The sequence below is a fragment of the Anomaloglossus baeobatrachus genome, chromosome 5, assembly GCF_048569485.1.
Source record: "Anomaloglossus baeobatrachus isolate aAnoBae1 chromosome 5, aAnoBae1.hap1, whole genome shotgun sequence".
NCBI lineage: Eukaryota > Metazoa > Chordata > Amphibia > Anura > Aromobatidae > Anomaloglossus > Anomaloglossus baeobatrachus.
This window is the reverse complement of record NC_134357.1, coordinates 443,705,619-443,728,112: the sequence shown is the minus strand read 5'-3', so window position 1 is coordinate 443,728,112 and position 22,494 is coordinate 443,705,619. Positions and strand designations below refer to the sequence as shown.

Below are 22,494 nucleotides of genomic sequence, written 5' to 3'. Positions count from 1 at the left end.
TTGTGTGTTGGGTGTTGTGTGTGTGCAGCGTTGTCTGTGTGTGTGGGTGTCTGTGTACGGCGGTGTTTGTGGTTCCCAGTGTGTGTGTGGTGTGTTGTGTGTGTGTGTTGGGGGGAGGTGTGCACCTCCCATCGTGCTCCATCCCCCATGCTGCGCACCCCCCATCGTGCTCCATCCGCCATGCTGCGCACTCCCAAACGTGCTCCATCCGCCATGCTGCGCACTCCCAAACATGGTCCATCCGCCATGCTGCGCACTCCCAAACGTGCTCCATCCGCCATGCTGCGCACTCCCAAATGTGCTCCATCCGCCATGCTGCGCACTCCCAAACATGCTCCATCCGCCATGCTGCGCACTCCCAAACGTGCTCCATCCGCCATGCTGCTCACTCCCAAACGTGCTCCATCCGCCATGCTGCGCACTCCCAAACATGCTCCATCCGCCATGCTGCGCACTCCCAAACGTGGTCCATCCGCCATGCTGCGCAGTCCCAAACGTGCTCCATCCGCCATGCTGCGCACTCCCAAACGTGCACCATCCGCCATGCTGCGCACTCCCAAACGTGTTCCATCCGCCATGCTGCGCACTCCCAAACGTGCTCCATCCGCCATGCTGCGCACTCCCAAACATGCTCCATCCGCCATGCTGCGCACTCCCAAACGTGATCCATCCGCCATGCTGCGCAGTCCCAAACGTGCTCCATCCGCCATGCTGCGCACTCCCAAACGTGCTCCATCCCCCATGCTGCGCACCCCCCATCGTGCTCCCAGCCTCCCCCAGCATCAGCCTCCCCCTCCCAGCCTCCCCCAGCATCAACCTCCCCCAGCATCAGCCTCTCTCCTCCCAGCCTCCCCCAGCATCAGCCTCCCCCAGCATCAGCCTCTCTCCTCCCAGCCTCCCTCCTCCCAGCCTCCCCCAGCATCAGCCTCCCCCAGCATCAGCCTCTCTCCTTCCAGCCTCCCCCAGCATCAGCCTCCCCCAGCATCAGCCTCTCTCCTCCCAGCCTCCCCCAGCATCAGCCTCCCTCCTCCCAGCCTCCCTCCTCCCAGCCTCCCCCAGCATCAGCCTCCCCCAGCATCAGCGTCTCTCCTTCCAGCCTCCCCCAGCATCAGCCTCCCCCAGCATCAGCCTCTCTCCTCCCAGCCTCCCCCAGCATCAGCCTCCCCCTCCCAGCCTCCCCCAGCATCAGCCTCCCCCAGCAGCAGCCTCTCTCCTCCCAGCCTCCCCCAGCATCAGCCTCTCTCCTTCCAGCCTCCCCCAGCATCAGCCTCCCCCTCCCAGCCTTCCCCAGGATCAGCCTCTCTCCTCCCAGCCTCCCCCTCCCAGCCTCCCCCAGCATCAGCCTCCCCCAGCATTAGCCTCTCTCCTTCCAGCCTCCCCCAGCATCAGCCTCCCCCAGCATCAGCCTCTGTCCTCCCAGCTTCCCCCAGCATCAGCCTCCCTCCTCCCAGCCTTCCTCCTCCCAGCCTCCCCCAGCATCAGCCTCCCCCAGCATCAGCCTCTCTCCTTCCAGCCTCCCCCAGCATCAGCCTCTCTCCTCCCAGCCTCCCCCAGCATCAGCCTCCCCCTCCCAGCCTCCCCCAGCATCAGCCTCCCCCAGCAGCAGCCTCTCTCCTCCCAGCCTCCCCCAGCATCAGCCTCCCCCTCCCAGCCTTCCCCAGGATCAGCCTCTCTTCTCCCAGCCTCTCTCCTCCCAGCCTCCCTCCTCCCAGCCTCCCCCTCCCAGCCTCCCTCAGCATCAGCCTTCCCCTCCCAGCCTCCCTCAGCATCAGCCTTCCCCAGCATCAGCCTCTCTCCTCCCAGCCTCCCCCAGCATCAGCCTCTCTCCTTCCAGCCTCCCCCAGCATCAGCCTCCCCCTCCCAGCCTTCCCCAGGATCAGCCTCTCTCCTCCCAGCCTCCCCCTCCCAGCCTCCCTCAGCATCAGCCTTCCCCTCCCAGTCTCCCCCAGCATCAGCCTCCCCCTCCCAGCCTTCCCCAAGATCAGCCTCTCTCCTCCCAGCCTCCTCCAGCACGCCGTGCTCCTCTGCCGACACTCACAGATCCGATCGCATACACTCATACACACCCGATCACATACACTCACACACACCCAATCGCATACACTCACACACACCCAATCGCATACACTCACACACACCCAATCGCATACACTCACACACACACACACTGACGATATCGCACATCCACGCTTACACTCACAACATCCGGAGATACCACATGCTTCTGGCCATGTGATCCTCCGGCAGGTCCTGGAAGGTCACAACAGCACAGTATCGAGGCCGAGAAGCAAGCGATATCTCCGGATGCTGAGTATGTGGATGCGATGTGATGTGTGTGTGAGGTGTGTGTGAGAGTGAGTGTGAGCCGGTGTACACTGGTAACTATGATACACATCGGGTAACCAAGGGACCTTAGTTACCCGATGTGTATAATGGTTACCAGCGTTCACGGCCTCCGTCAAGATCCCAGCATCGCAAGGTTATGTCTGGCGCTGCTGGGATCGTGACGGAGCCGGTGTACACTGGTAACTATGATACACATCGGGTAACCAAGGGACCTTAGTTACCCGATGTGTATAATGGTTACCAGCGTTCACGGGCTCCGTCAAGATCCCAGCATCGCAAGGTTATGTCTGCGATATCCCAGGATGTTGTGAGTGTGTGGATGTGATGTGTGAGGTGTGTGTGAGAGTGAGTGTGATCTGATGTGTGTGTGTGTGTGTACTCACCTGGGAGTCGGAGCTCCGTGTCAGTTGGGCCAGAGCGAGCGTGCATTGCGTGAGGGGGGCGGGGCCTGCAGAGAGCCGGGGCGAGAGGCCAATCCGTGTGGGGGGCGGGGCCATGGCGAGCCTAGCGGCCAATCAGCTTTGTGTCACCGTAAGGACACAATTTTGGAGCATGACAGACAGACAGACAGACAGAATAAGGCAATTATATATATAGATGTGTGTGTGTGTGTGTGTGTGTATGTGTGTGTATATGTAATATACAGTCCTGCTCACCATTATTGGCACCCATTCATTTTTTTCATAGACTGTGCAATATCTTTAGAAATAAATGGAAATGTTCCAAAGTTATATCCTCAGGACTTTTTAATTAGCTGTTCGCAGTAATAGGACAATAAAACATTGCTTCTCTACTTACATGTTGCAACTTCAAAGAAGTAGAATAAACAGCAGGTGCAGCAATATAGGCCTCCCTTAATTAATATTTGGTTGCACAGCCATTGGCATTGATGACAGCTTCCAAACGTTTCTTGTAGCCATCTATAAGCTTCTTGCACTTCTCAGCAAGTATTTTCTCCCTCTCTCCCTTTGCCCCTTTGCAGTTTGCTCAAGCTCTAGAATGTTTGCAGGGTTCTTTTTCAGCTCACCCCAAAGATTTTCAATGGGATTGAGGTCAGGACTCATTGCTGGTCATTTTAAAACAGTCCATTTTTCCTTTTTCAACCATTCCTGTGTACTTTTGGATGTGTGCTTTGGGTCATTGTCTTGCTGGAGGACCAATGATCTTCGACTCAAACCAAGCTTTCTTACACTGGGTAGGATATTTCACTCTAAAATCTCTTGATAGTTCTCTGATTTCATGATTCCTGTAATACAGTCAAGGCCTCCAGTACCAAACGCAGCAAAGCAACCCCACAGAATTATGGATCCTCCACCATGCTTCACTGTTGATAGGGTGTTCTTCTACTTAACCCCTTATCGACCACAGGCAGTAAAATTACGTCCTAGCGGTTATAGTGTTAATCCCACCCGGTTGCCGTGTGCCTAGCAGGCATGAGCAAATCTGCGATCTGCCAGTACCTGTTAACGCCTTAAATGGCACTGTCGACAGCGTCATTATAATCATGGTCGTGGTTAAAGTTTACTCACCCCCCAAAACCGGAAGTTACGTGGATCTAATGTTGACATGGTAGCAAAGGGTCATGTGATGACTCCTGTAGCTCACATGACTCACTTCCTGTTTCACCTGGCTGAGAGCTGTGTGAGATAGGAGATCAGCATATCTGGTGTTCACAGCTGTGTAGCTGTGATCATCAAATATGGAAGTGTGACGCCCTGGCCTATCAGGTCGTCGCAGGGTATTGTGCAATCTGCCCTTCTGCACAGTATCCACTCCTCCTTGGTTACGGGTCCCGGCCCTTTGGTGTTGCTAACAGCTTAGCCAATCAAAATCCTAGAAACACTTTACACTAGACCCACCAGCCACACCATTGGGGGCCTGAAGGGAATAGGGCTGCCCATTTGGGGTGGTTGGTAAGGGTAAAGTGGAAAAAGTGACAGTTGAGCTGGAGTTTAGGAGTTGAGCAGAGGAGTTGAGCAAGAGAGGAGAGTGGAGGAAGGAGACTGAGGTGACTCTCTGAGAGGGAGAGGCAACCGGCCTGGAGCAGGGCTCCTGTAGTTAATAGGTGGCAGACGTTGGTCTGGGCCTGGTAGGAGCTGGAACCTCGGTCGCAGGGGATTGTGTCAAGGGGCACGGACTGCTGAGAAGGGCAGTCGGCGGCCTTGAGCTATCACCGGGCAGGGGTCAGGGCACGACGGGGTACGTTCACCCTAGGCCGGAAAGTAGCTTCACGCATTCCGTTAATTTACCCGACGGGGGTGAAGACTTCAAGTTTCATCCCCAACCCGCTCCAAAATCGGGGTACTAGCGCACCGATGGGATAGGACTTTCCCAATACAGTCCAAAGAAATCCTACGTGTGAACCCTGAGAGCAAGCTCACTCCGTTAGCCATGCGGGTGAGCGGGACCTGAAGAGTTTTATGCCCGATGGTCCAGATAGAGACAGAGGTGCCAAGGAAAGGGTCACAGGCTAACAGCAACACCAAGGGCACGGACCCAAGCGTGCTCCCTACAAGCTGGTGCTCAGAATTCTGGTTTACAAGCTGTCGGTGTTGTTATTCCTGGACTGAGTGAGTAAACTGAAAACCCCTGTGCCTACCCCCAACAGCACCCCAAGCACCATCCATCCAACGGGCCCCGGGACACAAACTCCCTACAGAAGAGCGAACTGGGCGTCAGGTTCAGAAGAGCGATCAGACTGCTGATCCTTATAGCAGTACAGAAATTTCATGCGTGCCAATAACGAGGAGCAGAACTGTATGCACAATGTCTACATCAAGATATTTGTTCACTAAGATAAAATGTCATAAGTTTTGTGCTGTAGAGTTTGGCAGGATCACACCTTCATGGGGACGCTTTGTTCAGGAACGAGACAAAGAGCAAAGTCTAGAGTCAGAGGGCCCAGTGTGATGCCAGCCAAGAAATGTTAGCCTTCAAGTGAACCTGTCAGGGGCAATATGCACTCATAACCACGAGCAGTTCAGGGTGAATATTGCTATTCCCTGCCTAACCGTCCCTGTATATGTGACGCCCTGGCCCGGCCAGGTAGTCACAGATAGACCCACGCACAACACCAGTCCCCTAACAAGGTGTCAGAAGCCAAACCATTAAACCCTAGTCACCTCCCTCAGTGCTTGATAGGCGCACCAGGGGTCGGAGCCAGGTGGTTGGACACGCCCACCGAGGAGTTCAGAGAGCCTGAGGCAGGAAAAAGAAAGGAGTTTGTTTTGAGACTTGAGTGGAGGAGGTCAGGCCTGTGTGACAGGCCTGTAGCAGACTGACAGGTGCCAGGGTAGGAGCCCGGGCACCTTTGGCTAGGAGGCATACGGAGGTCTCTGTCTGCAGGAGCCGGGAAGACTGCTCGGTGGAACCGAGGTGGACTGGGACAGGGTAGTGGCCCGCCGGTACCGACCCGGGGAACCGACTGGAAACCGGAGCACAAAGGGGGGTACTCAGACCCTGAAGCTAGGTCCAGAAGCCACTGGGGGCTAGCTAATTAGCTGATTGTGGCCAGGACTATAGGTCCTTTCCCAAACAAAGTCCCGACTCAAGACAACAGCCCAACGAGGGGGATAGAAAGCCACCGCCACAGCAGAGAGATCCCACGGGCCAGCGTCTGCGGGCAAAGGGCTCTTCCGACATCTACAAGCCGGGGAGCGGACTCCTGTATTGCAAGTTCAGGTAGTCCATCATCACAAACAGGTGCAGGAGAAAGGCAGAGACCACCAACCGGGTGGGGGACCAGACTGCAGCCGGCTGCGGGCACCGACCACTATCACCTTGGTTTACCAGAGACTTGTGTGTGTTTCTAATCGTGAGTACACCAGTGCCCTCCGGCCGCCCATCTCCCTGCACCGCCCAACTACTCCACCAACGGGTGCCAGGGCCACCATCCCTACCCACGGAGGGGTTAACAACTTGCTGCGCAACATCTCCCCCGGGTGCCCCGTAAACCGCAGCGGTGGTGTCCACCTTCACCACATCCCGTGGGTGGCGTCACAAACTTAACCACGGCTCCGGCCGTACACCTACGTCCCCTAAACCGCCAGCCCCTTTCAGATTGAAGTGACCACAGGGCCCCCGGGTCCGGAGGCGCTCGAGCCACCCACCAGCGAGCCTGGATCCGAGCGGCTCGGCTGCGGCCGAGCACGGGGCGGTACACATCCACTAGCATAGATACAGGGATCTTTAGAAAAAAGTATTTCTAAAGATCCCATATGATCTGCTAATGAGGCCAGCGACTAGTCCTAATGATGTTAGTTCCCCTGGCTAGTCGGCCCACATAGCACAATAGCACGCCCCTGTGGGTGTACTTTCATGTTAATGAATGTTCAGTGTCAGTGGATGATTTCACTCACCTCTCCGCTACCATCACGTCCAACTCCTGGATTTCGGCCCAGTGCGCATGATCTCGGACTTTCGGTCATGCACATTGCACAGGTTTGAAGCCTGGACGCGTAAACCAAACTTTACAGTGCGCATGAACCAAAATCCAAGAGTTGGACGCAATGGCAGCAGAGGGGTGAGCGCAACCATCCTCAGACGCTGTGCATTCGTTAGCATGTTAGTTCACCCCCAGGGGTGTGATTACACGCTAATGGGGCCAACTAGCCAGGTGAACTAATGCCCTTGCGACTAGTCGCTAGCCTCATTAGCATATCATATATAATCTTTAGAAATGCTTTTTCTAATGATCTCTTTATTTATACTAGTGTATACAGGGACAGTTAGGTGGTGATTAGCAATATACACCCATAACTGCTCGTGGTTCTGGGTGCCTATTGCACCTGATAGGGTCCCTTTAAAAAAGATTTGAGAAACCCAATAGCCATGTATTTTTGTAAAACAGTAATATAACAAGTATTGCCTAAAGTCATAAATACATAGCGCAGTCCTGAATTGTAGGTCCCCAAGGGCAAGGTCCTAGAGAAATTTTTGCAGCAACCAGAATAAATCAGGGAAAGGTCCATTAGTACACTCTTCTTCCCATTTTAGGATACATTTGGATAATATATGGACCACCTTTAGCTATGGACATTGGCTAATACTGTAGGAGTGACCCTGTAATGTGACAATATAGGTTTACTGACTTCACTACTAGGCTCTTGGCAAACAATCCTGACCAGTGGTGGACACAGACAGAAGAGGGCTCCTGTGCAAGCTCACAGCTCAACATAAACACACATTTCCCGATGCTTTGTAATTGTAAATGGGCCACCTTATCTCTAGGATGCCTTTGTCACTGCACAGGTTCCACCATTGATTTGTTCGCCCCCGATCTGGATAATTCCGATATTTTATAGGTCTAGGAGTTAACAAAACATAGTGAAGCTCAAAAATGTCCGGCATCACAACACCTGCTGAGACACGTGCACAACCGGCGAGTATGGTGCAACTGTACTATAGTATTGACTAGAATGGGACACATTCTTGACACCTGCTAATAGTGCACACAGCCCACCAGGTGGGTAAGTCATTAGCGACAGACTACCCATTTGAAGAGATAAGTGAATAGGATAGCTCCAGTCTTGTGCTGGTTTCTATAGTGGGCACTATGGAGGAATGCTGTCCAGCAATGACAGGAGTACATTCAGGGGCTTATTGACAAGTCTCTAAGGTGGTACCGACACTGCAATTCTTTGAGTTGTGGGGTAGTTGATTTAGGAATAAAGGAAAAGCTCTGATCTATACCAGAAAACAGCCACATGTCCTATATTGTCTCATGGATAACGCTTGGTCTTTAGTGTCATGAGTAGCCAGTACAGTAATCACCAGGACAGAATCCACTGCACATGCATTGTCCGATGGGTACATTGGATGCTCTGAAACAATGATAGGCTCCAAAAGAAAATCCCAACTTGAGCCAAACATTTCTTTGGAAGGTCTATTTTTATGGAACGATTTATGCTTTGGCTTAGACAGTCGTCACTTTCTTGAAGTTTGCTGGGTGCCGCTGCTTCATCATGGTGCTATAGAAGTAAATAGGGTGACATTGTGACACCTATACAACTGCAACAAGCAAAAAATAAAAATAACTATATAGGTTAAAGTTGGATTTTTTCCAGCTTGCTCGTCATAGTGGGACTTTTATAACTCTTCAATGTAGCGATACCAAGTGAACTTCAGTAGAGGGATTGCTGTGGTGACCAAGGTCATTGTGTAACCCTAGCCTAATACATAACCCCTCAGGCTTTATTCAGGATACGCACTGCAGGGCATCCTGAATATAGCCTGGAGGATTAAGAAACTCCAGTTAAGGGGTGCTTCACACATAGTGAGATCGCTACCGAAATCGCTGCTACGTCACGATTTTGGTGATGCAACAGTGACCTCATTAGCGATCTCGCTGTGTGTGACACTGAGCAGCGATCTGGCCCCTGCTGTGAGATCGCTGCTCGTTACACACAGCCCTGGTTCGTTTTCTTCAAAGGCGCTCTCCCGCTGTGACGCACACATCGCTGTGTGTGACAGCGAGAGAGCGACAAATGAAGCGAGCAGGGAGCAGGAGCCGGCATCTGGCAGCCTGTGGTAAGCTGTAACCAAGATAAACATCGGGTAACCAAGGGAAGACCTTTCCCTGGTTACCCGATTTTTATCTTCGTTACCAGCCTCCGCCGCTCTCGCTGCCAGTGCCGGCTCCTGCTCTCTGCACATGTAGCTGCAGTACACATCGGTTAATTAACCCGATGTGTACTGTAGCTAGGAGAGCAAGGAGCCAGCGCTAAGAAGTGTGCGTGGCTCCCTGCTCTCTGCACATGTAGCGATGTTATGATCGCTGCTGCGTCGCTGTGTTTGACAGCTAAGCAGCGATCATAACAGCGACTTACAAGGTCGCTGTTACGTCACAAAAAATGGTGACGTAACAGCAACGTCGTTGTCGCTAAGTGTCCCTTGAAGGTCACAGAACTTGCAGTTATCAAAAGTAGTCACCAAGGACATATTTTCCCCCCTCGCATTCGTAAACATGACCCATTTTGATATTAACTACACAAACAAGGGAAAAACCCTCAGCCAAAAGCCTATGAAGGCTGCCAGGTATTAGAAAGTCCATGTTTAGTGGACAGACACGGCACAGAGGGTCACACTATGTTATAAGCACGTGACACCCACCTTAACCCTATAAGCAGAAAGGTAGGTTTATGTGCAGATTTGCAGTTAGGCTGGCCTCAAATAAACACAGGGGGGACACAAGAATTGCCACTATACAGTGTCTGTGTGTGTGGTGGTGGGGGGTAAGGGTGTGAGGGAGAACTTTGCACGGGGGGGGGGGGGGGGGGGCATCCCAACAGTTTTAATATTTTGGGGATAATATTCCTATGGGATGGAGGCAACTGTTCCTGTAGAGCTAGAAGGGATCTGCCACATTCTGCAGGGATCCTGGCTTAAAAAAGTAATAGCAGCAATGGATGGAATGGAAAAAAAAAAAAAAAATGGCAAAAAAAATATATATATAAAATGTAAAGTTGAATTCAAGATAGCGGCTTTGCAGATGGCCGCCACCCGGCCTCAAATGTTTGGCCCCTCCCGTATACTAATATGCCACAAACAGGAAGGTGATATCAGCAACCACTTCCATTTTATCAGGGTATATCCATACTTATGGCCCACCCTGTATTTTTATTTTTTTTTTTTTATAAATTATTAGTACAACAGCATTTTATATTCACGGTGTGGCAGTTTTATTTGTCTCTTATGTGGTATTCATGGTATATTGGTTTTTGCACAGTAGTCAATAAAAGAAAAAAGTGGCAATATTCAAATTGTGGTAGTAATACCATACTTGTTCAGAAGTGTTTATGCTCGTTTGAGTTGTAGATGCTCAGGTCCAAGTTTTCCCCGGGGGTCCATAGGACTTTAGATACATCACCACTTCATGTCACGACACGCTAGTGTCGGTTGCGGGGGCGCAGACCACGGCCAGTGGGGAGCTACTCAAGACGCTCTGATCCGGGATCATGACTGTGGCTCGAGTGGCAGCCGGATCCAGGGTTCGTGCAGCAGCCCATCGCCCACAACGTAATAAAAGGGGGTATTTACAGGGGAGAGAGTTTGTCAGTGACGCCAGCTGTAGGTCGCGGTGAGTTTTTGGTGACACTGCCGCTGCCTTTGTATGGGGCACCCGGGGCTGATGGAGCAGGGAAGCAGGATGGTATCCCCTCCACGGGTAGGGGGGGGGTGTTGTCTCGGGGCCCAGGTGTAGGTGGAGTGCAGTGCTGGGGCGCCATCTGCAGGCGGGACCGGATGACACCGGTGTACTCACTGTTGTTGAATAAACCACACAAAGTCCAAATAGTAAACCAAGTGCCGGATACCGGTAGCCTCCGGAAGGGTGTGCTCGGGTCCCGCACACCGGTTGACAGGACAGGGGGCCCGTCCTACTGCACTTCAGTGTTTTGTCTTATGTGTTGACTATTCCGCATGAAAACGGGAAAAGTCCACCCCCGGTGTCTTTGCTGTGAGAGCTGTTGCCTGCAAGATCTGTCCCTTGGGATTTTTGCAGGGACTTACAGACACCCTATCCTCCGCGTTAGAGTAAGACGGAAGCCCATCTGGGCTCACTAGTGGGACAAGACGTGTAATCTTGTCCGCTGCTGGCTAATTGACAAGGGGCTTGAAGCTGTCCTCGCCCTAGGGTCCAGGCACCCCAACTGTGCACGGCCTCCGGACCGGATTCCCGCTGTCGGCACCCTCGGGCTACAACCCTGCCCCGTCCACTTTAGGTCTCCCGTGACCGAATCTCCGTCACCTGTGGCCCTGCCGCCTGCCACCTAGTCAGCTCAGGTAGTCCGGGAGCTACAACCCCCGACTACCACTTCACCCCTCTCACTTCTACTGTTGTGTTCCCTCCCCCGACACCTCAGAACCCCTACGTGGGCGTCACCTTCTGCCTGGCCCTGTCCACTGGTGTGTTCCTATTGTCCTTGGGGGGGGGGGGGGGTGACTAGGCTTTGTGGCTGGTGTTTGTACCTGTGTGTGGGTTGTGTTGGTAATCAAGGAGGAGAGAGTCCTGCATCTGAAAGATGGATGCAGTCTCTTGTGACAACCTGGTTTTGGCAGGGCGTCACACTAGGAAATTAGGTGTAATCCAGCCATGTTCACTTCCGTATTGGGAGATTAGTAGGACCGGTGACCTCACATCTACAGATCATGTGCTCCAGAGGAAGGACTGAGCATCCGTCAGGTTCCAGTGACTAGAACAGGAGCCAATGAATATCTGTAGACATACCAAATCTGATGCAGCAGTTTGTTGGGCTGGATTGCCCCCTTTAAAGTTTAGCAACACCCTCTAAATTAATGAAACCAGCAGACCACATTTTGATTCATAGGCCGCCCCTCTTTATTTCAGAAGTACAAATAAAATCCATGACATGGTAAGGCAGGGAACCAAACAATTATGAATGTTTCAGTGTTAACAATGTAATAAAAATATCAATTAAAAAAAATATTGACATTAAAAAACAAAAAGGATTTGTGACTAATACTATGGGAAGGGCAGCCTGTGGGTTGGGGGGTGGGGGTCTGGGCTCCGCCACCCAGCGTCTTCCCGGTGAGGAGGGGGAATGCATGGAGAGATCAGGCTTAGGCGCTGGAGTCAGTCTTGGACTCAGTACCATTGTTTTTCCTCACCGGCTCCTGAGCCAGGCCGCAGGGGAAAAGGCCATTGGTCATGCGGAAGCTTCCTGAGCTGCAAGACGAGAGAAGATAAAAGAAAAAAAAACAGTTAGCGACAATGATGAGATCTTAGCAATTTTTATGATGTTAAGATTCCTCTCCTTCCCAGCCCATTGATTGGGAACCAGTCACAAATAGATTACTGAAGAATTTTGAGTGATCTAATAGTCTGAAATTAAGTGAACAGTGCAAAATCTGGATACTCTACCCAATCCTTGTAGACTGTAAGGTCTTCTCAATTGCTGCCGGTTGTGATCTGAATGATCAAAATAGGGGGTCACTGATGTGGTCAAACTACCTTTAGTCATGACACTGGGCCACTACTTACACAGTGATGTATGGTCAACCAATGTGGTAATCACCTTCTTTGTTGGCCAAATTGAGGTCAACATTTGACAACCAACCATAGCACACAGATTGTGGGCGGTTCAAGTTAATTTTTTGGGTTCGGACAAGCTTAGTTTAATGTGTGTCGACACCTGTAGTATTTTTTTTTTTTTTTTTTTAAAGAATTCTATAAAAGTCAATGGTAGTGCAAACACCAAGATAGGCAAGAGACCATCTTGATGTGGTGCTTAGTAGTAACAGTCATACCTATAAATTGATGTACACCGAATATAAAAGCAACACTTGTTTTTGCTTCCAATTTTCATGAGTTGAACTCAAAGATCTACAACTTTTTCTATGTACAAAAAAGGCCTTTTTTATCTCTCAAATATTGTTTACAAATGCATCCAAGTCTGTGTCAGTGAGCACCTTACAGCCATTGTAGAGGAGAGGACCAACAGTCAACAAACAACCTGATCAACTCTATGCGAAAGAAATGTGTACCGCGAGAGCACGTCACAATAGACACTTTCTTTTTTAACATTCACAGCGCACCATGAATTTTGTCTTTTCATAGCTTTATACAACAAAATTCAAGCATGAAGGAGTTGATGAATTGGATGTAAAGTCTATTCATTGAAGACATTTTAACAGTGAACTGAGAATGATCAGTTGGGGGGGTGGGGGGTTCTCTGGTGAAGATATATCTCGTCGGATTTGGATAGATCAATGAAAAAGGCAGAATAAGTTTACCAACTCAAAAGTAACTGGTATGTCCATAGTAAGGCAATCTACAGGCTAGAAGCTACTTCAGTTGTGCGCTAGATCAAACATTCCTTACATAACATTTTATAGCACGTACAATTAAACGTTTCACAACAAATTCGTCACAACGAACCAGTTTGTACATAGTATTACCCATCTGTAATATTCGATGAGTAACTCACTAGAGGCAATTTGTCACCCAATTAGAATGACGAGAACACAAGAAACGTGAGCAGACTCATCACACTCCAGACAGGAAGACCAGAGACACAGGATGTCATCAGCCTATATGTTCCCAGTTACTAGTAATATGCATACAAGTAGATACAAGATACTCACTTCTCGGGTGATTCCGAAACAGTGGTCATGACGGGATGAGGTGGTTTACCAAAGAAGAAGCTGGCCCACCAGTGACCAGGATCAGACTTCGGAAGACCTGTGGGACAAGCAGAACATTGAGATTTATCATAAAAACACAAGAAACTTTAGATGAAAAATCTCTGAACCTTCAGCATTTGAGCTGAATTTGATAACAGTAAAACGTTCATGAAGAACCTTAACAATGGTGATACCAAACATGGCCACTGTAAAAGGAGAGGGGACAATTTAAGTGATCAGGGTTTGCCTCTAATCAAATCAGTATGGAGCATGTCCATACCTCCTATCCAAAGATTCATATAGTGGAAAGAGAACAAAAAAAAAATCTAAAAAAAAAAAACTTTTGAGGAGGTCCATAGTGGTCCAGTAAGTGACTTATTCTTGGCCAGAATACAGAAATTTTTTTGCAGCCTTCAAGCCTGAAGGTTCAGGTATTGCAGGTAAATATGGTATATAGCCGCACCCGGCCATAAAAGTACTAAATGCCAATACCAAGAGCCTTATATCAGATGGTTACACAAAGTAGACTAATATAAGGCTCATGAACCAAGATTATCAGCAGTTAAAGGAGCAGGTCAAGGAAACGTACCTGGGTGGTGAGGGATGACCTCTCCAGAGTAGTCCACACTCCCACATGAGCTGTTACTAGAGGTGGATCCCAGGCGCCCTGTAAGAACAAGCCAAAAGTCAGCCCCACAATAATATTTACCAACGACCTAGAACTCAGAAGACGACAGATGGTCCCGAGATTACCCAGCGCTGGTTAATAAGTGACTGGGAATCAGTGAACTAAGATGTGCAAAACACATGAGGGGCCTACAGATACATAGGTCAAGTTCAGGCTCAGACTGGGCCTCCCTTTCACTAAAGTTAGTAGGCCCGATTCATTAATACGTCATTATGCACACTAGTCTTAATGTAGGGACGTGCAGGAGTACGATCTGCCATCCATCACTGGCGTGCACCTATCAGAGGCATTACCGTACTTTAGTCAGGGCACTGTCCACTGAGTAAAACCACACACTGTCAGGCGAAATAGGTTCGGGAAACACTAAAATCTAAAGTTTTTGGACAACTTCAAGTAGCGCAAACGTTTTCCAGCATTTCAAAGTGATTTAGGAAAGAAATCTGGGAAACCCATTGAGGAATCAGTGTGGTTAAGCACAATCTTACTTCTAACATCTCCCCATAGTTATCTATAGAAACTTGTAACAATTTTTTACTGCATATTTCATCCAAAAGTTGGGAATATGTAAATAATCTGTGTGGCTATGATGAGAACAGCGGACCTGGTGGCAAACGGCCACATTATGTTGTGTGGAGTGTCAGCCACCTCGTGTGGTCTCGCCTTTAATAAATACTTGATAAAAACTGGCATCAGCCCCTACACCACATTGATGAAAAAATACTAACACCTCTAAATGCAGCTTTGGATGTAACCAGAGCATAGAACAAGTCAATATCTATTAGGACTTGCTTTTAATCCTCCTGGATAAGGACTCCAGCCATGAGGAGTTACATGACGATACTTACTGCGATAATAATCATGGGTTGCGACCAGTGAACCGCTGGATGGAATGGCTGCCATGTTTCAAACCTTGCTCAACTTAAGATGATGTAAACCCTGGAAGATAATGAGAAGAGGTACGGAGATTACAATGGGATAGAAACACTAGTGCACACGTGATATATATGGTTATAAGAGGAAAAGTCATGGGCTCCAAACCGCCACACTCTGTTGGCACCACCATGGTTTCTGGAGACATGTTCTTGGCAGGCACCATGGCTCAGAGGTGAAGACCCCAATAGTTACAACCACCTAGCTCATACATTAGGCTTATAGCCAGTATTGTATCTCATGGAGGGGTCTTTACCAGCTCCTAGTTCACCCACCTGACACCAAAGCCAAACCATCCCAAGAAAGTCCTGTCTGTTCATGGAATGTTTGTCTAAGGCAAGGAGTTCAGTTTTCTCTTAGAAAAATCAGTGTTGGCTGTGAACACATGTCAATGATGGGGAGAGGAAGGGGTTAACCCTTTAGAGCTAAAATAAACATTGGAACTAAAAAAAAAAAAAGTCTGAGAGGGTCATTGGGTTTATAGTCATAGGGAGAGGTGGGGGTTGTGGGAAGGCTGTGAGGAACACATTACACAGCACATACCAGAATGGAGGAGTCTGCGGATCTGTGCAGGAGGTTCCACCCCTCCCCCACCTCTAACTACACTGATGGGGGGTATTCACACACTACAGGCTACAGCTCAGATTGGTCAGAATTAGGACATCTTCACATATCCAGTAATCAGCCATTAGAATGGATCCAGCAGGGATCCGCTGGCAAAACATTGTGTAATGACAATTTTTTTGTCCATTTTTAAATAACTAATTTCAGCTGGATGCTTTTAACATTGGAGTCTATGGAAAATGGACGCGTGAACGATTGGCTATTAAAGGGGCCTGATTAGTTCTTTAAATTCACTATTCCTATAAGGTGGGTACAAGTAAATAATTGATTCGGCAAATTTACATAGGTCTTTCTGGCTGTAGCTGCAAAAGCCTAAAAGGGGGGGGGGGTGTTTACTGCGAGTTGTCAGTTTGCGATGCGTTTTCTAAAATATATATATATAATTATGCATGTAACATTGCAGCTTTCTTTCAGAAATCGGCACCATTCCTGGCCATGGGTTGTGCGATGCATTCCAGCTCCGCTCCATTCACTTTAATAGAATACAGCTACAAAACAAGACAACCCGTGGGCAGGAGCGGAGCGGTTTCTGAATGAATGCTGCAATGGTTTCTCCCTTTAATTATATTTTATTCACATGCTGTGGTTTTGCCATAATTGTTCAGAACCTATAAAAATTGCTAAGAATTGTGTCAAAAACCAAGACATCACACAAAAAACAAACACTAGTACTGTCAGAATTAGAAAAAACAGCGCCTCCCCTGTCTACAGGTTATGGGTGGTATTGCAGCCCTGCATTATTCACTTACAGCTGAGCTCTAAGCAGATTTCCATTTTCAGTCTCTTCTCCAAAACCCAAGTGAACAATCTGGAATGGTTTGGGCTCATTCAGACGCCCAATTTTTCCAAATACAAGATAAAAGGACATTTTTTTTTCTTATTAGACATTAGACTTTGAGCAAAGTGTGGACAGAGTGTCATTGGTTTTTCTTGTATGTGGAGATATACAGTAGTTTCTCCACCTTTTTTTCCCTGATACAAATCAGATGGCACTCAGCGGTCAGCCTTGGGTCAAAATAGGACATGGCTCTACAATTTTCCGCGGAAACGTGAATGGTCTCAGACTGTCACAGGTACGAGTGCTATCTGGCGAAAACCACAGATGGGACTTGTACATGAAAAAATAGACATCTGAATGAGGCCCTACACTGTTCTCCGATAAACAAAATACTGACAAAATACTGACTGTCCAGTTTCACCCCAAAGATCCTGCTCATTCATGGATCAGTTCTGTTGGGGCCACCACTTACGAGTCAACAGCTGCACATTTTTCTTGCGGAGATCATGTGACACTGTAAATATTGTCTGTTGATTTAAACAATATAGCAGTGTCTTACAATCTCCACTCATGGACTCAATGGTCCTTCTTCCCTACATTGCAACCATATTCAGATCTGCAGAACATCTGATTAAATTGTCACAAGGTGTTCAGTCCTAGTCTGAGGTCTAGGTTGGTCTTCAGACCTGTATACACAAAGTGTCCTTATATTGACCCAATTTGCAGCCCCAACATTGAGGTCTGACCTTTTGGGTCAATGAGAAGAACCTCTAACCAGAGGACATCCACTAATGGTAAGTGGTTTCTCTGGAAAGTCTCTAGTGGACTCAATTCTACCCTATTCTTATTGAGGTCAGATATCACCAGAGCCAAACCTATAGTTACACGTGTAGCACTTTTATTGACCTCACAAGAAGCATGGAAAGTATCTGCAGGTCCAGACCAAGTGGATCTGTGACAGCAAGAACCTTTGCCATGTGGTCACCTCTAACTACAGCTTCCTATGAGTTATGTCCATGCAGGGTACCATCTGGGTGGAGAATAGAGACCACGAGTTTGGCAACTATGGGACCAAGCCTTGGTGTACTATTCTTTTGCTGGTTAATAAATTGTCGAGACAGTATTGTGATATATGGGCATGGACCCAAGTCAGTCTTTGTACATCAGTCATGTCATCTGGGATATTTTAATCACCCACACGACCCTCTTGCTCTACCAGTTGACTATGGATCCATAGATTTTCGATTGCATCTCATGTCTCTAGTCTTCTACAGATGAGAGACCTCGGATCATGGTGAATTCTGTCACCATGATGGATCCTCCTCCACAGGAGTTCTTTGGATTTTTTCGGTGAGGTCCTGTTACCCTAGACCTAGTCCAAATTTGGAATATGGAGTTTTTATTAAATGTCGCTCAAAGTAGACCATTGTTTTGTTGTTGGTAAAGACGAATAATCTTACGCTGCGATTACAATGAGTGGACATATGGACAGCGGGATGAGCTGTCACCTGGCTGCCTAATACCTGCACACAATGCTCCGTAACAATGACCACTTACATAACAGGTCATCTATTACTCCTCATACACATAAGGGGATTATATGATAAGACGTCCACTGGACACACAGGTGATTGACCCAACCAGCCTCCGCCTTAGACATGCACCATCAAAGCCTGGACTGCAGAGCTTGCAATCTACATGCAGTTCCATATCTGAAATGACATATCAGACACAGAAGCAAAGTCCTAGCTGTTAGGTATAGTAACGACACATTTGCAGTGCTTTGTTTGGTTGTTTTTTTTACATAGGACTGCAGATTAACCTACTGTATTATCTCCAAATTGACATTGGCTCTGCTTTATCTATGTACTGATGCATTTTGCATAATTGTAATAAAAAGGAGACAGGAAAGGGTTAGGGGATGATTAAGGCTCTCTCTACTGTTAAGAAACTGGTCTGAACTGGCTAAACCACATCCTCCCCCCCCCTTCCTGCACCTTCCTCCTCCCCCATAAGAACGGCTCTCTGCTATGGGAAAAACAAACTGCAGGCAGAACAAAGACTGCTGCTGAAACTCAGCCTACAAGTATACAGAGCTGTGTGTGCCCATTTGCCTCAAGAGCTGACAATCTAGGGCAAGAAGAAGGCTGTTCTGCACCATTCATCACAGACATATTAAAGGATCCCCATAATGAGGGGGCGAGGATGGGTAAGGGTCATTGTGGGGGCTAATTCGGATAATAACTATACGGTATATACCCACCATGGCAGCAACCAATGATGAATTTGTCATCCATGATTTTTTTGTCGGATAAAATAAACATTGTTTTATTATTGCTACAATTATCCCATTGTATCAAATCTGATCAGTTATTATACAGTCCCCCCCCCCATCATCTTCAGTATTCGGAGCCATTTGTGATGTTGTCCTTCCTCCATAGTTGGAACCTCGTATCTTCTGACCATAGGGCCAATGTGTCACCCAGGCTCACCCCTGACCTCCTGCCTCCTCAATGTATCCAAAACCCTTCACAAAGAAACTCAACCATAAATGCAGAAGAAAAGCCTAAAAGCCCAAGATCCATTATCTCCTTCTTGACCATCAATAAGTTTATAATGATTGTTTTGTATGGCACTAACATTCTATAACATTCTATAACGTCCTCTCTCCTCCTATACCAGTCTGTCTTGTACTGTTAATGATTGTTGTACGTATACCCTCTTTCACTTGTAAAGCGCCATGGAATAAATGGCGCTATAATAATAAATAATAATAATAATAACAGTGTACAAGAAGTCCTAATGGGTTAGGATCCAGAAGAACATATCTTTGTACCGTGTTAGCCAGAAGATAGAAAAAGTCAATAGTACAATATATATGTAGTTAATATTGCTAAACCAAGACAAAAAGAATAAAGACGCCCACCATGTTACCCCATTTACCTGTATTCCGACTGGATATGTCCTCAGGAGCCTGGCTCTAGGGGTTAGACGCTAGGCAACGGGGCCCATTTGAGGAGGAGAAGCTGGGACTTGTCTCCACGACCAGAGATTTGATCACTGAAGTTATGCTGCCAAAGCAGACGTGGAGCCGGCTTATATAGAGCGGTGGGAGGGCACAGCAGCGAAGAGGAGGAGTGAGGCTCTGTGACTGGCAGAAGGGCTGATCATGTGCAGTACTGCTGCTGGGCTCATGCATCCCAGCCTGGCACCCTTAGGTGGCCCATCTTGTAATGTAACTGATCCTATGGGGACAAATCACTGCTGAGTCAATATATCTGCAGCAGTCATGTATGATATTATCTGCTACATCCATCATCTGCGCTACTTATATCATCAGGTCTCATTCATTATTGCGTTCGTAGATTTTTTTGGGGGAGGGGGTTTATTGGATTTTTTAGTGTTTTGCTTGCACATATTAATTTTTCCATTTCTGGTTTTTTTTTTGTCTTTTTTTTTTTGCAAATGTTCGCCCGTGGTTTGGTGTTTCTAAATGCTTTTAGCTGATCCATCCATTGCAACTTTTTAAAAAGTCACAACATTTTTGCGCAAAATGTAAACTCCAGTCCGTTCAGGAGGGATTTTGTTTTGCCAGTTACTTTGGCGCGATTTGTCCCCCATTTTGCTCACTGAGTGACCTTTTTTTTGCCCTAAAAAGCAGCAAAATAGGTCAACGAATAATAATAGAGAATTTTTGAGTTTGCACAAAATTCATTTTAACAAAAAGCAACCAAAAACCACAGGACAAAAAAGGGACTTAGAAAAGCAGGGACTTTCTTTACACCTTTTTTTTGGTTGGTCGCTCCCTATTATTTTCCATTTGCATCTTTTGTGAAGCTTATTTTTTTTTTTTTTTTTTTTTTTTTAGGGTTTCCACATTTTTTTTTCACCTGATTCATCAATTGTCGTTTTGAAAACTCACAAAATTTGTCATAAATGTACTCTGGTCCTACCTAGAGCGATTTTATGTGTACCAAGTAGTAAATCTTGCTTTATTTTGCAAACTGTGCAACTTTTTACAATAAAAAAAGTCACAAAAAAGTGTTAAAAAAAAATAAAGACCATTTTTGACTTTGCGCAAAATCCATAGACTATGTGAACCATTTTTTTAGGCATAAGTCCATCTATTTCAGCCTATTCTTCTGAAATGTTGACCCAGAGGAAGGCAAAAGCTTTTTTTTTTTAATTGAGAGACAAATCCCCTCCCCATTTAGAAATCTGGCAATCCCTGGACCAGGGCCCCATCTCTAGAAATCTATACTGCCAACCTGTCAAATTATTACACTCAATAAATTGCTCCAGGTCCCTTTTTGAACTCGTTTAGTGGATTCACAATGATAAATTCCTCCAGCAGAGAATCACTGCTATTAGGCTCTGTGCCCACGTGTGCGTATTGCATGCAGTTACGCTGCGATCTGCACCACAGCGTAACTGCATGCGTCCTGCGGCCCCAGCACAATCTATGAAGATTATGCATTATCCATGCCCACGTGGCGTTTTAGAACGCAGCGGTTTGCATGCTGTCAAATCGCTGCGTTCGGCTATGTGCCCACGTGTGTGCGCTCCGCACAGCAGCGTAACGTCACTGCATGTTCGCTTCAGAGCGCAGCTGAAAAGCTCCGTTCTGAAACTTTGGTGACTGCAGAATTCGTGCGCTCTGGATGCTGCCTCTCCCTATAGACAGAATGGAGACAGCATGCAAAGCACACGAAAGAAGTGACATGTTGCTTTTTAGAACATAGCTATTTGGCAGCATGCAAATCGCTGTTCTAAAATGCAACGTGGGCATGGATAATGCATAATCTCCATAGATTGTGCAGGGGACGCAGGACGCATGCAGTTACGCTGTGGTGCAGATCGCTGCGTAACTGCATGCAATACACACACGTGGGCAGAATCCCCTTATATGTTTGATTCGAAACCTTCTTTCTTCTAGACATAGTGGATGCCCCCTTTGTAAAGTTATAGTGCTGGGTAGAAATATATCAAGGAAGATTTCTCCACATTGACTTTTGACTGATGCATGTAAGAAATATACTGAGAAAGCCAGCACCGCACTACTATGAAAGTAATCCACCCACCCTTAGCTCTACTATATCTTGTTATATACTGGTGCCAAGAACTGTACACAATACATCATGTATGGTCTGATTCTGCCTCAGGTTCACTTCACAGGCCAGTATTGTTACTTCACACAGTTCTCAAGTTCCCATTTCATGCCCTCAGATCCCAGGTAGATACTTGTCTTAGCCCAAATCCCATCCTCCAGAACTCTGTTTCGTCCATCCCCGGCTCTACTCCCAAGAGTACTGGCCCTTTTTACCCACTGGCTGCTCCCTAAACACCTAATCACCCCATTACTTACAGGGGAAACTGTGTTAAGTCTAAAACACCTCCCAAATGAACTGTCCAACATACACCCCGTCCCCAGGCATCCAGAACTCAAGACCTCCACCACAGCTCCTCAAGGGTCCCCACTGAGCTGGCTTCTATTACAGTCATGACTGGAAGCAGCAGGCCCCTTGCAGGGTCTGAGCTTAGCACAGTTTACTCTTCTTGGTTGATATTATCTCCATAGACACAGCAGATTCCCCAGAGCTGACCCCACCCTGGCTGACACCACACTCAGCCAACCTCTTCTATGGACCCCCTCCCTTGTCATAAACTAACAAGTAGCATCTGTGTTAGCTTGTGCACGCCAGTAAAAACCAGTCCTCGCTTAGCAAAGGAGACAAATTGCTCCTCTCCAGCATCTCCCCTGAGTACACCTGGTGACCATCTGCACAAATCTCCTCAGGCCCCATGTTGCAACTTCTATCTTTCTGTCCACCAGTATTTGCTTGAATGGGCAAGTTGTTCCCAGCCTCTGGTCCCCTATCGAAACCAGTGTTTGAGCCCCCTGGCATTCACCCGAGTACAATTCTCCCAGGTGGACAATCTTCAGTCATACCACGTTCCCCGAACATAAGACCTAACCCAAAAATAA

General features: G+C 47.8%; 1 protein-coding gene across 2 annotated transcripts; it reads right to left on the bottom strand.

The window, feature by feature from the left end:
• Window positions 1–11,659: 11,659 nt before the first annotated feature.
• PPDPF (pancreatic progenitor cell differentiation and proliferation factor) lies at window positions 11,660–19,594 on the bottom strand. 2 transcript variants are annotated; one of them, XM_075350447.1, is made up of 6 exons: window positions 19,452–19,594; window positions 15,022–15,112; window positions 14,078–14,155; window positions 13,450–13,546; window positions 12,227–12,274; window positions 11,660–12,031 (listed from the first exon to the last, which is right to left on the bottom strand). In XM_075350447.1, the coding sequence occupies exons 2-6, from the start codon at window positions 15,074–15,076 to the stop codon at window positions 11,926–11,928; spliced, it is 384 nt and encodes a 127-aa protein (XP_075206562.1). In that variant the 5' UTR covers window positions 15,077–15,112; window positions 19,452–19,594; the 3' UTR covers window positions 11,660–11,925. The 2 variants fall into 2 exon arrangements, with proteins under 2 accessions (XP_075206562.1, XP_075206563.1); XM_075350448.1 differs by lacking the exon at window positions 12,227–12,274 and having other exon boundaries at window positions 19,452–19,589.
• Window positions 19,595–22,494: the final 2,900 nt, after the last annotated feature.

Excerpts from the sequence above, each read along its gene's own strand:
- PPDPF (XM_075350447.1), bottom strand. The coding sequence starts at position 15,076 with ATGGCAGCCATTCCATCCAGCGGTTCACTGGTCGCAACCCATGATTAT. Across the intron at positions 12,275-13,449 it reads GTTTCGGAATCACCCGAGAA|ATCACAACCGGCAGCAATTG; the intron begins GTGAGTATCTTG and ends TTGATCATTCAG. Across the intron at positions 12,032-12,226 it reads TTACAGTCTACAAGGATTGG|CTCAGGAAGCTTCCGCATGA; the intron begins GTAGAGTATCCA and ends CTCGTCTTGCAG.